The following is a 13,168-nucleotide window of genomic DNA, read 5'->3' as shown; positions in this document are numbered from 1 at the left end:
CCGCAGCCAAGGCTCCATTGGAGCAAAGATGGCCCGGGCACTGGGGATGGCTCTGTGGCCTCTGCCCCAGGCGCTAGAGTGGCTCTGGTCGCAACATGGCGACACCCAGGAGGGTCGCAACATGGCGACGCCCAGGATGGGCAGAGCATCGCCCCCTGGTGGGCAGAGCGTCGCCCCTGGTGGGCGTGCCGGGTGGATCCCGGTCGGGCGCATGCGGGAGTCTGTCTGACTGTCTCTCCCTGTTTCCAGCTTCAGAAAAATGCAAAAAAAAAAAAAAAAAAATACTCACCCTGGAACCAATGATGTCCAATATTGTAGAGCAGGGGTCGGGAACCTATGGCTCGCGAGCCAGATGTGGCTCTTTTGATGGCTGCATCTGGCTCGCAGACAAATCTTTAATAAAAAAAAATAATGTTAAAAATATAAAACATTCTCATGTATTAAAATCTGTTCATTTCCTACCGCTCATGTTCATGGTTATGGGTGGCTGGAGCCAATCACAGCTGTTCTCTGGGACAACACCAAATTTTTATTGGATAATGTGTAACGTACACGGGTCGTTGTATGGCTCTCATGGAATTACATTTTAAAATATGTGGTGTTCATGGCTCAGCCAAAAAGCTTCCTGTCCCCTATTGTAGAGTATGGAGGGAACCTGGCTACAAAACAGTGGAAGTTAACTCCAATAACATAGGCAGGGAAGCAATTGTGGGAAGGACAGTTCACTGAATCAGTGCTGGAGACCTAGGCTTAGACCTGGAGCAGATTGGCAACCCGGAGCGCAACTGTCCTAATGCATCCTTCAGGAAGAGTCTGCTCAGGGGATCCGTTGCTCTGAACAAGCTCTGCTGTACCCACATCTCTGCATCAGTCCTTCAAAAGCCAAAGCCCTGGGCAAGAGCTTCCTAAGGGCCAAAGCTACAACTTCACCACCAGGGTCTGGCCTTCAACCTAACTGGGGAGTTTCCTCCCTCCCTTCTCGACTGAACAGCCAAAAAAACTACAAATATCTCCCAAATGGATGTCTGCATGCCCATTTCCATCAGCCACACAGTTTCCTCTGAGTAGATTAGCGCCAGCTGGTTTGTACACAAAGATGAAGAAAACAAAAGTCCAGAGACAGCGCCAAAGGGGTCAAAATTCAGAGCTAAGCACGCACTCCGGGGTTTTTAATGTGCAGCCGGAATGTTGTTCTCTGTGGGGTCTCAGCCAACCGTGTAGTAGAAGTATAGAAGTGTACTATAATAATAGTAACTAGCAATTATGGAGCGCCTGGCACACATGTACGCTCTGGTAGTGATTCCTTCGGTCCTTACAGTATTCAGTAGGAAGTCTGCCTCTGGGCTTGAGTCCTGATCCCGTGACTTTGGGTGAGTTCCCTTTGCCTCTTCCCACCTCAGTTTCCTGAAGTGTAAAAGAAGACCCTAGCCATGTCCATGCCGGAGGGCTGTCGAGGTTTCAAATGGAGTGATTTGGGTAAAGAGCTCACAGGCGGGCGCGGGCAGTGCTGCTGGTGTTAGCTCTCCTGTGGAGGTAAACTGAGGGAGGAAGAGAGGAGCGCATGATTCCCCGGCGGGTCCCTCGTGATCATTTGCAGAACCCTTCCTTGCAGGTGGATGAAATCCTGGGGGACCAGCCGACTGCCAAGGAGCAAGTGTTTGCTGCGCTGAAGCAGTTCGCAGCCGAGCCGCGGGTGGAGGACCTGGTGTGGGCGCTCACCCTGGCCCTGCCCCATGAGGCCCGAGGACCTCTCTTGGACAACCTCAGGTACCTCAGTGTGGGGCAGGATGGGCAGGCAGGGTGTGTCGGGCTCAGGGGTGTCCACTGTCCCACCGCCACTCCAGGCACACTCGCTGCTGTACGGCCTGCTCCTGAACTGGACCCCAATACCCCTTTAGCCCCAGAACAAAGGTGGGCAGTGACCCTGAGAAGGGTGCCTGTTGGATGCCAGGGCATCACTTTGGGAAGGAAAGGGCTGCTAACTGATGGGCGGGGACAGGCACGGAGGGGACCCGCCTCCTGATCTGAAGTCATAGCCTGCCCTGCTCTATCCCCAAACCCAGATCGCAGAAATCAACAGGATACCCAGGCAGTCTTAGTCCTGTACTGAGACAGAGCAGTGGCACAGCGGGAACTCCAGGGTTGTGCCGTATGGATTCCTGTCACCTGGGTCCTAGAGTATGCTCTCCTCTGCCCTTTGACGATGCCAGCTGTGTGTCAGGTCCTCACCAGGACCCTAGAGGAACACTCTCTGGCTGAATCCTCCAGCGCTATTATTATTCCCATTTCACAGAGGCAGACTGAGGCTCAGAGAGGTTAAGAGGCTGGTCCAAAGTCACACAGCAAGTGAGTGGCAGGCACGGGAATGTGAACTTGGTCAGCTGTGCACTTCTGCTGTTCTGTTCAGCTTTGAATCCTCAGAGTTTATTCTTCAGAAAAATACAATAAAATCTCCCCCTGCTGAGTCCACACCTGGAGTGGCCAGGGAATCTCCTGCGCCCCCTCCCTCCCTTCCCGCCGGGGCACCACTGCCCTGCCCTGCCCAGCTTTCAGCAGGCCCCCCGGCCTGAGTGCTGCGCTCCCTGCTCGGATCCTGCGAGACTTTCTCTTCCCACCCGGCCTCCCGAGTCTGCGACTGCTCCCCTATCCCCACCCCTCCCCCTTCCCGGACTCAACCCGCCCCCCTCCCCTCGCTGCCATTCACCCCGCAGCCTGCCCCTCCCTCTGGGCCTGGCCAATGTCAGGGAAGGGGTTGGCCACCCCCCTCCCGCCCCAAGACCCGGCGGGCGCAGCGTCTCGGCTCTGCAGCGGAGCACGGAAGGCCACCGAAAGAGGCCACCATGAGCTGCCTGGGGTGAGTTAGGGGCCTGCCCCTTGCTGAGAAAAATCCCGAGAGGGGGGAAAAAAAAAAGTTATTTCTGGAGCCGAATTTGCAGTGGAGACGTTGTGCGCGCGCTGAGGGCTCCCTGGGGAAGTGATGGCTAGGCAGACCCCAACCCCGCCCCTCTCCACCCGCGCTGGGCCAAGGGCGAGGGCGAGCGGGCTGTCCCCGGGAAGTTGGCGCGCAGCTCAGGACTGCTAGCAGCCGGACTCCGCTGGAGGCCCTCTCGAGGGCCCCTCATCTCCCTTTGGTGCTACCCCAGCTTCTGTCCCTGCCGCCTCTGCCGGGCCAGCCTGTCTGCCTCCCGGGACAGCCCCCACGCCTGCCTTTTCCACCCGCAGCTGGCCCCCAAGCCACCCGCAGCGGGCAGCGGGTCAGGACGAGACGGGGTGGGGGCGGCGCCCCCTGGGACGCGCCCGATTTAGAGCCCGGGCAGCGGGAACCCTGGATACTTGGGGATGCCCGTTCCCGCCGCATATCCCCGGGGCGCTGCTGGGGAGGATAAAACAGCAGCCTCTGTTGTCTGCACGAGTCAAGTGCGACAGGAAAATTGGGAAGCTGCTGGAGGAGGGGGCGGGGCCCAGCTGGGCTCCGCTGGGAGAGGGGTACCCTGGCAGTGTGGCTTCAGCCACCACCACCCCACCTCCCCAGCCCCCCAGCCCCAGGCCCTGGTGGCCCAGGGATGCAGCGATCCCCCTGCAGCACGTTCCCAAAAGAGTTCAGGTGGGCATGAAGAAGTCACAGGCACAGTTATCTGTGATTCCAAGGGCTGAGTGCCAGCAGAGACAGCTGAGGGCTGAATCGTCAGGGGGCAATCAGGGCAGGCTTCTCCGAGGAGGCAGCTGGTGCCAGTCTGGGGCTCAAAGGGTGGGGTCTGGCACTGTGTACGGTGGAGGTGGGAAGACAGTTCCCAAGAGGTGTTCATCAGGGCCAGGCATGTAGCCACAGGAGTGGACCCTTGAGCACCAAAGTAAGGGCAGGGCCACACAGGCCTACAGGTACCAAACTCAGTGTACCCAACAGTGCCTGGCTGTGAACACGGGAGGAAGGGCCATGAAGAACTCCAGGGGTCCTGGGGACCTCCCCTCCCCCATCAATGAGAGACAAGGTTTAAATGAGAGGTTGAGAAACAAAGGATAGCTGTAAAGGGGGGTGTGTGTGTGTGTGTGTGTGTGCGCGCGTGTGCGCGCGCCCCCGTGGGAGCGCGCAAGCATGCATGGGTGCTCAAAAGAAGCTGGCACCCACCCAAATCACTTCAAGGCCTCCAAGCATGGTCCCAGTGGCCAAAACAGAAGGCTTGGGGAGCAGGGAGAAGGAGCAGTAGCCACTAGCCCCGTGTCACTATTTAAAATTAAATTGAGTGAATATTAGATTGCATTTTAAATTCAGCTTCCTAGTCTCACTAACCACAGTTCCAGTGCTCAATACCCACACCTGGCTGCTGGCAACCATAGAGACTGGGCACAAGCGCGTCACCACAGGACGTTCTCCAGGCCAGCACTGCTGAGAGGGGGAGAGGTTCAGGTCAGTGGCAGCAACATCAGCAAAGGGTCTCATCTTCCTTCCTTTACAACTGGCAGCTAATCCCGTGGCTTCGAAGCCTAATTTGGGTCTGTCCCCAAAGGGATTCCAGTTTGATGAAGTGAGGAAACAGCTTTCTAATTAGGACAGGACAGGCAGTCTGGAAAGTGTGACGTGGTTAGGAGGGAACAGGAAAGCTGAGTCCGCTTTGTAGTCGACTAGTGTTTCAGAAAATAGGGAAGGAGAGGAAGGGGCAGGCACTGGGGTCAAGGGGGAACAACGGAAGTGGTGGGGGAAGCTGGAATTTGGAATTCCGACAGACCTACCTTGAACCCCAAGTCCACTTACTGCCTGTGCGACCTTGAGCCGGTTCATTGACCTCTACTGTTTATCTGTAAAAGGGGGTTGGCAACACCTACAGGTCCCCAGCAGGGTTCTTAGTAGAAAATCACATAAATGAACTCTGCCACCTGCAAGCAGAAAAAAAGATTACTAAATTTATTGGGATGCTACATTTACTGGTTAATAAAATTATATAGGTTTCAAGCATACAATTCTATGCTACATCATCTATATATTGCAGAGATTTTCAACCGGTGTGCCATGAGACTTTTTAAAACATGCAATACCTGACTATTTAGTCAGAGGTACTGACCTCTTTTCCCTTAGATTGTCAAATAAAAATATGACAACAGCCAGCACAACAATAACCATCTGGTGTGAATGAATCAAAATTATGCCGAAATTTTTTTTGTCAGATCAGCAAAAAATATATTTTTGTGTGTGCCACAGAATGTTAGTGATTAGTTTATGTGTTTCCTGAGATGAAAAAGGTTGAAAACCACTAGTCTGTTGCCTTGTGTGTTTACCACCCAAGCAGAAAGACATTAGTGGAGAATTTGGGGGTGGCGTGTGAGGGAACACCTGCACCTCCTTTACCCTCTTCTGCTGTAACAAGTGTCAGGGACACGGCACTACAGAGTTATTGGGAGAATTCTATGAAACTGTGTAACTGGCAGTGCCAGGCATACATACTCAATCAGCGCGGCTTCCCCCACGACAGTCTCTCTCTCCCTAGAGCAGCGTCTCAGCCATGGCATTCCTGACATTTTGGGCCCAACGATTCTCTGTTGTAGGGGGATGTTCTGGTAGCCTAGTTTACTCCCAGTTGTCATTTTGTGATAACCAAAACTGTCTCCAGACAATGCCAAACATCCCCTAAGGGGCACCCTCCTCAACTGTGATTGAGAACTACTACCCTAGGGCGACCTTTTTTCGGTAGGGTGCTCTCACAGGGGCAGGCACTTCAGGGAAGGCCAGCTCTTGCCTGACCCCTGGTCGCCCCATGCTGCCTTGAGTCATTTGACCAGATGTACCAGCTGCTGACCCCTTCTGTGTACCTTCTTCACTGGCCCCAAGACAGTGTGTGCCCTGCCGGCTGTGTCTGGATTTGAGCGTGCGCACTTGCTTTGTGCTGGCTTCTCCTTGATCCACACAGCAAGGTGGACAGTGCTTGTAGGCTCCAGGCAGGCCTGGGTCTAGATGCTGGGACATTGCAGCTCCTTGCAGATCCGTCAGAAATGGCCCTATCATAACAGGACAGCTGTGGCCCTGTGGGTGCCAGGGAGCCGTGCTCACAGTGAGGGTGTTTAGACATCTCTCTCCCTGGCAGGACTGAGGACAGGGCTTTGGGAGGACACGGCCGTGGCTTCCTGCTGCTACAGAGGAGAAAAGCAGCTTGAGAAGTCACCGCAGGTGGTGGCTGCCTTGCTGGGGTCAGCAATGTGGGGCTGAGGGGTGTTGGGCAGCATGGCCTGGGCAGAGGACCAGAGAGAGACTGATTGTCGGGTCTGCAAGGTCCTCCCTGTGACGGGCTGCAGGACCCCGCAGGCAGGACCATGTCAGTGTTCCCCTAGTGACTGGGACAGGGGTAGAGTCCTGGGCAGTTCCAGCCTGTCCGGGTGGTGACTGCCTCCAGTGAGGAGAGAGCCTTGTGCTGATGTCCCCTGTTGAGTATGCCCCCAGGGAGCCCCTCTCCAGATTGCCTGGGGCGGGCTCCGGGACAACTACCAATCCTTCCTGGCCTGCAGTCGGGACTCTGACCCGTGAGAAAGGACAATGCCTAGCGTCTGCTCCTGCTCTGACTTCCAGGGAGCAGCAGGCTCAGAGCCAGGGGAACAGCCCGGAGCTTCTCTCCTGTCATCTGTCTCCTCCCCAGACCGTTTCTCCCCTCCCCTCTCCCAGTAGGACACACCCACCTCAGTGAGGTCCTCTCCGCCCTTCACCCACTCACTCACCTGGGAGCTGCCGACCTGGTGGCCTCCTTCTCACTCCACTCACCCACCAGGTCTCATACGCTCTCCTTCCTGGGCCTTTAGAATCTAAACATTTGTCCCATCCCAACACCCTTCCCTGTCCCCTTCCCGACATCACCCCTCCCCTGGTGTACCAGCACCTCTCCTTTAATCCTTAGGCCTTCCTATGGCTCCCACCAATCTGAGTGCCCTCTCAGCCGCTGACACTGGCATTCAGGGCCCCCCACTCTGGCCTCTTCTCTGTTGGAGCTTGTCCCTTGGATAGGTGGGGGGGGGGGGCTTCCTCTTGCTGGCCTCAACTCCTGCTGAGCCACCCTGAGGCCCAGCGCAGCGGTCACCCTCTCCGGAAAGCCTTCCCATGCTCTACAAAAGACAGTCTTCGGAGATGTCGGGTTCCATCTCACTGCAGTGGGTGTTGGGGACTCGCTAACTATGCGGGAAACCCGTGCGTCGCAGCAGCCGGAGATCGGAGGCTCGGAGGCGAGGCACCCGGGAGGAATTAATTGAGGGGGCCGACAGGAAATAGCGTGACAGCTCCGAACCGCCCCAGATCCCGGGGAGCTAGCTGAAGGGTACCCCCGAAGGGACAGAGTGGGGCGGGGCGGGGCGGGGTTACCCGAGAAGGGGCGGACGCGGGGCAGCGGGTTCGGCTGTTCCCGGAGGGGCGGTGTGCGCTGGCCGGCCAGAGGCTGGAGGAGTAGCGGCGCCCTCTCTTCGCTCGCGGGCTCCTCTACCCTCTGCCGTCGGCACCTGTTTCGCCGCCGTCGCCGGCTCCAGATGGGGAAGGACCAGGGCTTCTCCCGGCACTTTCGGTAGTTTTCCCATCGCGACCCCGCCCCCCGGGAACCGTGCGCCCTGGGCGCCAAGGTCTCGCCTCCGGTCAACCTGAGAGTGGGTGGGGCTGGGGCACTAAAGGGCTTCCCTGCCCTTGGTGGGCACCCGCCGTGCCTGGCTAGTGCCCGGGAGCTGGGGAAGGTGGACATAAACCGGGAGGATACCAGGGGCGAGCTCCCCGCGTTGGGCGCCGGGAAACCCGTGCGCTGCCCTAGGGGCTGGGATTGGGATCCGGAACGAAGGGCTGGGATTGAACAGCCCTCTTTCCTTCCTATGACTGCGCTGGTCTAGGAAACGGAACAGAGCCAAAGCGGGGACTGTGGTGGGCAGAGAAGACCCTAGGCGAGGGCAGCCCCTGGGAGGAACCCGGACATGCCTTTAGCCAGGCAGAGAGAACAGAACTGACCCTGACTGCAGCTCATTGTATGGCCCGGGAAGACTCCTGTGGCCTCAGAGAAGCCCGTTGGCATAGCAAGGACCTGAGAGCCCTGGGGCAGCCATAGCCAGCGTGTCAGGATCAGAGGGGCAGTGATGGGCCACAGTGGGCCATGAGTCCCCACTGGGCATGGCTCTGCTGTGAGAGTCGATTCAAAGCAGACCCAGTGCTGGGATGCCAGGGCTGCATTGAGCCATGTGGAGGGCCGGCACAGCAGGAAGGGCATCTGGCTCACTTGGCCTCCAGCTCAGCCCCAAGGACACCAATCGGGGAAAGGGCTACCCGACTTTCCCCCACTTCCCCCACCTATGCACTTGGCGATCCATCCTGGTTCCCATCTGGGGGTGGGGGCAGGCAGGGTCTTTTCTAATTGTTGCTGGAGGGTAGAACTGGAATGGTCATCTGGCCCCTGCCCAGGTTGGACCCCAGGCTGATGCCTTCTGGAGCCCAGAGTCTGAGGTGGATGGATTCTGGCTTGTCCTCTCTCCTTTGTCTGAGCACGAGGCATGTGGGGGGTGCGGGAGAGTGTGGGGAGTGCACAGGCCAGGCAGATGGAGGTGTCAGGCTCCAGAGACCTGGAGTGACCATCTGGGGAATGAGACCAAGGCTCTAGATCTTTTGGGAATTGCTGTGGGTAGCAAGGATGAGCGGATCAAGCAAAGATGCTTCTGGCAGAGTTGAATAGGCCATTCATTCTGGCCTCCCAGTCTCCTGGGACATCCAGGAGCAGAGTTTGGGGGGGTGTCCTGATGCACCTCCCTCATGAAGGTCCACACCCCTTCCCTCCCAGCAGGCAGCTATTCTGCCCACCTGGCCTTATTAATCCTACCCCCCCCCGAAGTCTAGGGAACTGAGTGGGGGGCCCCCTGGGTGATTTCCGAGGAGTTGTATTTCATCTGGTGGCAATGCCACCAGCCCCTCCCCACCATGCCCTTGGTACTCGCTCCTGGTACAAAGAACAGGGAAGGAGACTGGGATGCAGCCAGGGAGGCCTTGCTAACAACCAGATCTTCAGGGGCCTTTAACAGAGCCCTGCCACAGAGCTGAGGCCCAGAGGCTGGGCTTCCATCCCAGCTGTGCCAAGGGCCAGCTGCATTAACCCTGGAAAGTTACGGACCCTCGGAAACCTCTGCTATGGACCGAGGAATCCACCTGAATGGGAACTGCTACCATCACTCAGAGGTGTGGTTGGACCACTGGTGGCAGCCGCACCCCTGTTTACTGAGTCACTGAGTCCCTCCAGTGTGTTGATCCTGGCTGGTCATTGTGGCTCAAAGCCGAGCTGCCGACTCAGCCCTCAGAGAGCTTGGTCACCAAGGAGCCATTCCCTGGTGTGGACCCGCACATGAGGGACCATGAGAGCCTCCCCTACCCCCACTTCTTCTCACCACTTCCAGATGACTTTTCTGAGAGCAGGAGCTACAATGGCCTCAGCTTTGAGCCCAGTGCCTGGCTGGCCCAGATCATAGGGACGTACTCCAACATGGAGGGTTAAACTGAAAAAAGCCAGTGTTGGGTGTTGAAGGGCAGATTAGTTTAGCTAAGGGAGCAGAGCATGTACCTGGCAGGGGCAACATCGTGGGGAAAGTGAGAGGCAGGACTGGAGGCGGTGACCCTGGCACATTCTGAGTAGACAGCCTACGAGCCTGCTGGCCAGAGAAACACGCAGGAGAGCCGGGGGTGTGATGAAGATCTGGTGGGAGCCTGACTAGGCTGGGTTGTGCCTTCAGTTTTCTCCAGCCGAGGTGCCTGGAGTCAGGCAGGACGAAGGTAGGTAGTGGGCTCCCTGGCTGGGGCTTGGCCTGGCAGGACAAGGGCATAATACAAGAGATAGGGGAGAGGCCAGAGAAAATAGAAGCAGGAGGAGGATGGGACCGTGGCTTTCGGGGACGCTGAGGTCTCCTGGAGACTGGAGGAATAATGGGGACAGTCTGAGACTGGGGTGCCGGCTGCTGAGTCCTCCACCACCCTGAGAAGAGGGCGGAGAGCCGAGGGCGACGCCGACCAGGAGGCGCCTTAGGGCCGCAGTTTGCGGCGATCGGGACAGGACACGGTCTGCGGGCGCGCCCCGACTTAACTGGCCTCCCCGGCAGGATCTTCATCCCCAAGAAGCACCGGGCGCGCTTCGACGAGGTGGTGTCGCAGGGTTTGCTGGGCAAGCTGTGCCGCGCTCGCCGGGCGCAGAGCGCGCAGCGGCTGCGCCGGAGCCGCAGCGAGGAGCGGCCGGAGCGCCTCCTGGTGTCCACGCGCGCCAGCGCCGCCCCGCGCCGCCCGGACGAGCCACCTCCACGCAAGGCCGCCTCGCTGCTGGGCGGCCACGCGGGCTCGGGGGGCGCGCGCAGGTATCCAGGGCGGGGGCACGGGCTGTGGACGCCTCCTGGTCGGTGGATGGGCTCGGGATGAGACTTGGGCAGAGGGGTGGGGAGTGGGGCGGAGGGGTGGACACCTGGCGGCGAGGGTGGTGGGGGTGGATGGCTAGGTTGGGGTGGTTAAAGTGAACAGGACATTTCCGTCCCTGTGTCCCCCAGCCTCCTCGCCCCTGAGCAGAGCACGCTACCCACCCCCACCCAGTGCCTTCTTTATCCCCAGGACTGTACGAGTCTACAAGGGCAACAAGAGCTTCGGCTTCACGCTGCGCGGCCACGGGCCAGTCTGGATCGAGTCTGTCCTGCCTGGTGAGGGGTGGGCGGGTTGCCCAGGATGGGGTGAAGGACCTCATGAAGCCGCTGCTCAGCGGTCCCCCGCCCCCTCTGCAAACTTCATGTCGCCAGAGTCCTCTGAGTGTCTCAGAGCAGCATATCCAAATCATCCATCTGCCGAGTTGGGGCAAACACCGTCCAAGTTCAGGGTCACCCCTGAGCCAAATGAACCAAGTTCTCCACCCGGACCTTTCCTGTGTCCACAGGGAGGGCTGGGCCACTTCCAGGGACAGGCAGCCAGAACAGAGCTGCTGTCTGCCTAGTGGCACCCCAAACAGCATTCCCTGTGCACTGGGCACCTGCCAGGCAGACCAGAGCAGAGAGGCAACGGGGCTCTCTGGGCCTTTACAGGTTATCTAGTACCCTGAGTCTGGACCTTCTCCTCCTCCCACCCAGCTCACCCCCTCTTGCTCCTGGAAAGGTCACATCATGAAGAAGGCAGAGTAGGGATTCCTCTTCTTGTCCTTCTAGTGTGTGTGTGTGGGTGGGGGGACTCCTGTCTTGCTGAGGCAGCCCATTCCAATGTGGAAGGTCTTGGGGGACAGAAGTGTCTCCTGGTGCTGAATTGAATTCTCTCCTCTTGTGACCACCCACAGGACTGTGTCAACTGCCTCTTCTCCAGATGTTAGATTCTGGGTTAGGTCTGACCCTCAGGGACATCGAGGTAGAGTGAGAAATAGCTGCTCCCTTACATTTAAAAGGCAGATTTTTATCATTCAGGTAGGGTGAGGCCAACAGACCAGGAGCTGGTGGCCATTGAAAAGGTAGTTTGTTACTCACAGTTTCCAAGAGGAGGGGGCTTAAGCCAGGCCATGCAGGGCTACTCGGGGGGAAGCACACGGTGGGTCAGGACAGGAAGTGGAGGGAGCCAGGGGAAGAGGTGGACAAGAGCCCTTACTGGGGTTTCTGTGGGAAGAAGTGGGCAAGGCAAGGTGAACAGGCTTAGGACTAGCTAGTGTGAATAACTACTCTGGGCCCAGGGTCTACCCTAGTTGTCTGGTACCAGGCCCCGGGTGGTGAGGGCAAGTGCTCAGCGTCTGAGAGCCGGAAGAGGAGGAGCTCAGGATTGGGAGGTTTGCATGTGAAAGGCCGGCTTGCAGACCAGTCATTGGCTCTCTCTAGGCGAGCCCGGGGAGGGACACTAAGTCCTCCAGTGTCAGCAAGGCTCCGGATGTCAAAGCCTAAAAAAATGTGATGAATATACCATGTTTGCCAGCCTGAACGACTGCCTCTCTTTGGGCAGATTTGTTTCCTCCAGGTGACAAAGGCACAGAGGACTGACTCTATTACGGGGACCTTCAGATGAGGGCCCAAGAGCAGTGTCTAGAGTGCCCCTCTCCCGGGGGTGCAGAAGCTGTGAAATGCTGCTCTCAAGACCTCCTTTGTTTCAGCTCTTCTCCAACAGCTCGGGGCAGACCGGTGGTCCACACTGCCCTAGCGTTCCTACTGGCCCGGGAACCACTCCCTGCTTAGAGCAGCTGAGAGCAAAGAGGCACTGGGTCTCATGTGGGCACCGCTGGCCTATTTTGGCTCCCTTCTGCCACTGTCCCATACCCACCTGTGGAACAGGAGTGAGCCCTGCCCCGCTGACCAACACGCCCTCTGTTCTCGCCTCCAGGGAGCCCGGCTGACAATGCTTCCCTTAGGTCCGGTGACCGGATCCTCTTCCTCAATGGGCTGGACATGAGGTCAGAGGCTATTGGGGACCCCAGAGCTTGGTGGTGGACTGTCCCCCAAGACTGCTGCCTCTTGGGACCTCCAGGCTACGGTCCTGATCTCCTCTGACCAGTTGGTCCCAGGGTCTGTCCCTCATACTCTGGGAACTTTTGAATTTACTCTCCCGCCTTAGCTAGGACGTCAGTTCATCCTTCCAACCAGAAAACACCCCAGTTCCATGCAGAATTCAAAGTCTTGCCCTTCAGGGGAGCCCTGTCTGGGGCTGACATGGGTGTGAGCCCTTCTGTGCCCAGAAGTGTCCAGCAGGCCCTGGGCCGAGAGCTTCTTCTGCAGAGATTAATGAGCAGGAGAGCAGTGCCCTGGCTTCTGCTTGTGGCACAGCTGGGGACTTGCAATGTGGCCTCTGTGGGCGGGACAGGGAGGTCTGGTAGGTGGCTGTGGACAGGGCTCATCCTAGCCAGGCCCCCCTGGGCCATCTCTGCTTGGCAGGAACTGCTCCCACGACAAGGTGGTGTCCATGCTGCAGGGCAGCGGTGCGATGCCCACGCTGGTGGTAGAAGAAGGGCTCATCCCATTTGCCAGCGGTGAGACCCCCCACTGCCACAGAGACCCTGAGGGGCCCTTCTGCTCTGCCCCCAGACCCACAGCATTCCTCCCCAGGTGGTGCTGTGGGATCCAGTGGGACTACCTCAAGGACCCCACCCAGACTGTCCCTCTAACCCCATCCCCAGCTGCGGGCCGCAGATATGCCACCCAATGCATGGTGCTGTGCAACCACCCCCCAGCTCAGGAAGGTCCCCTGGCC

General features: G+C 58.2%; 1 protein-coding gene across 2 annotated transcripts in view; it reads left to right on the top strand.

Moving 5' to 3' along the window:
- The first annotated feature begins 2,840 nt into the window (after positions 1–2,840).
- GRID2IP (Grid2 interacting protein) overlaps positions 2,841–13,168 on the top strand; it is a 28,606-nt gene continuing 18,278 nt past the window's right edge. Inside the window, exons 1-5 of one of the 2 annotated variants that reach the window (XM_066273387.1) lie at positions 2,841–2,854; positions 10,081–10,329; positions 10,577–10,662; positions 12,305–12,374; positions 12,853–12,947. In XM_066273387.1, coding sequence (XP_066129484.1) covers positions 2,841–2,854; positions 10,081–10,329; positions 10,577–10,662; positions 12,305–12,374; positions 12,853–12,947 — 514 coding nt within the window. Of the gene's footprint in view, positions 2,855–7,494; positions 7,530–10,080; positions 10,330–10,576; positions 10,663–12,304; positions 12,375–12,852; positions 12,948–13,168 lie in introns of those variants that run through there. The other variant, XM_066273386.1, reaches the window with a different exon arrangement.

The sequence above is a fragment of the Saccopteryx bilineata genome, chromosome 4 (genome assembly GCF_036850765.1).
Source record: "Saccopteryx bilineata isolate mSacBil1 chromosome 4, mSacBil1_pri_phased_curated, whole genome shotgun sequence".
Lineage (NCBI taxonomy): Eukaryota > Metazoa > Chordata > Mammalia > Chiroptera > Emballonuridae > Saccopteryx > Saccopteryx bilineata.
The sequence above is the reverse complement of the archived record's forward strand: the minus strand, read 5'-3'. Positions and strand labels throughout refer to the sequence as shown.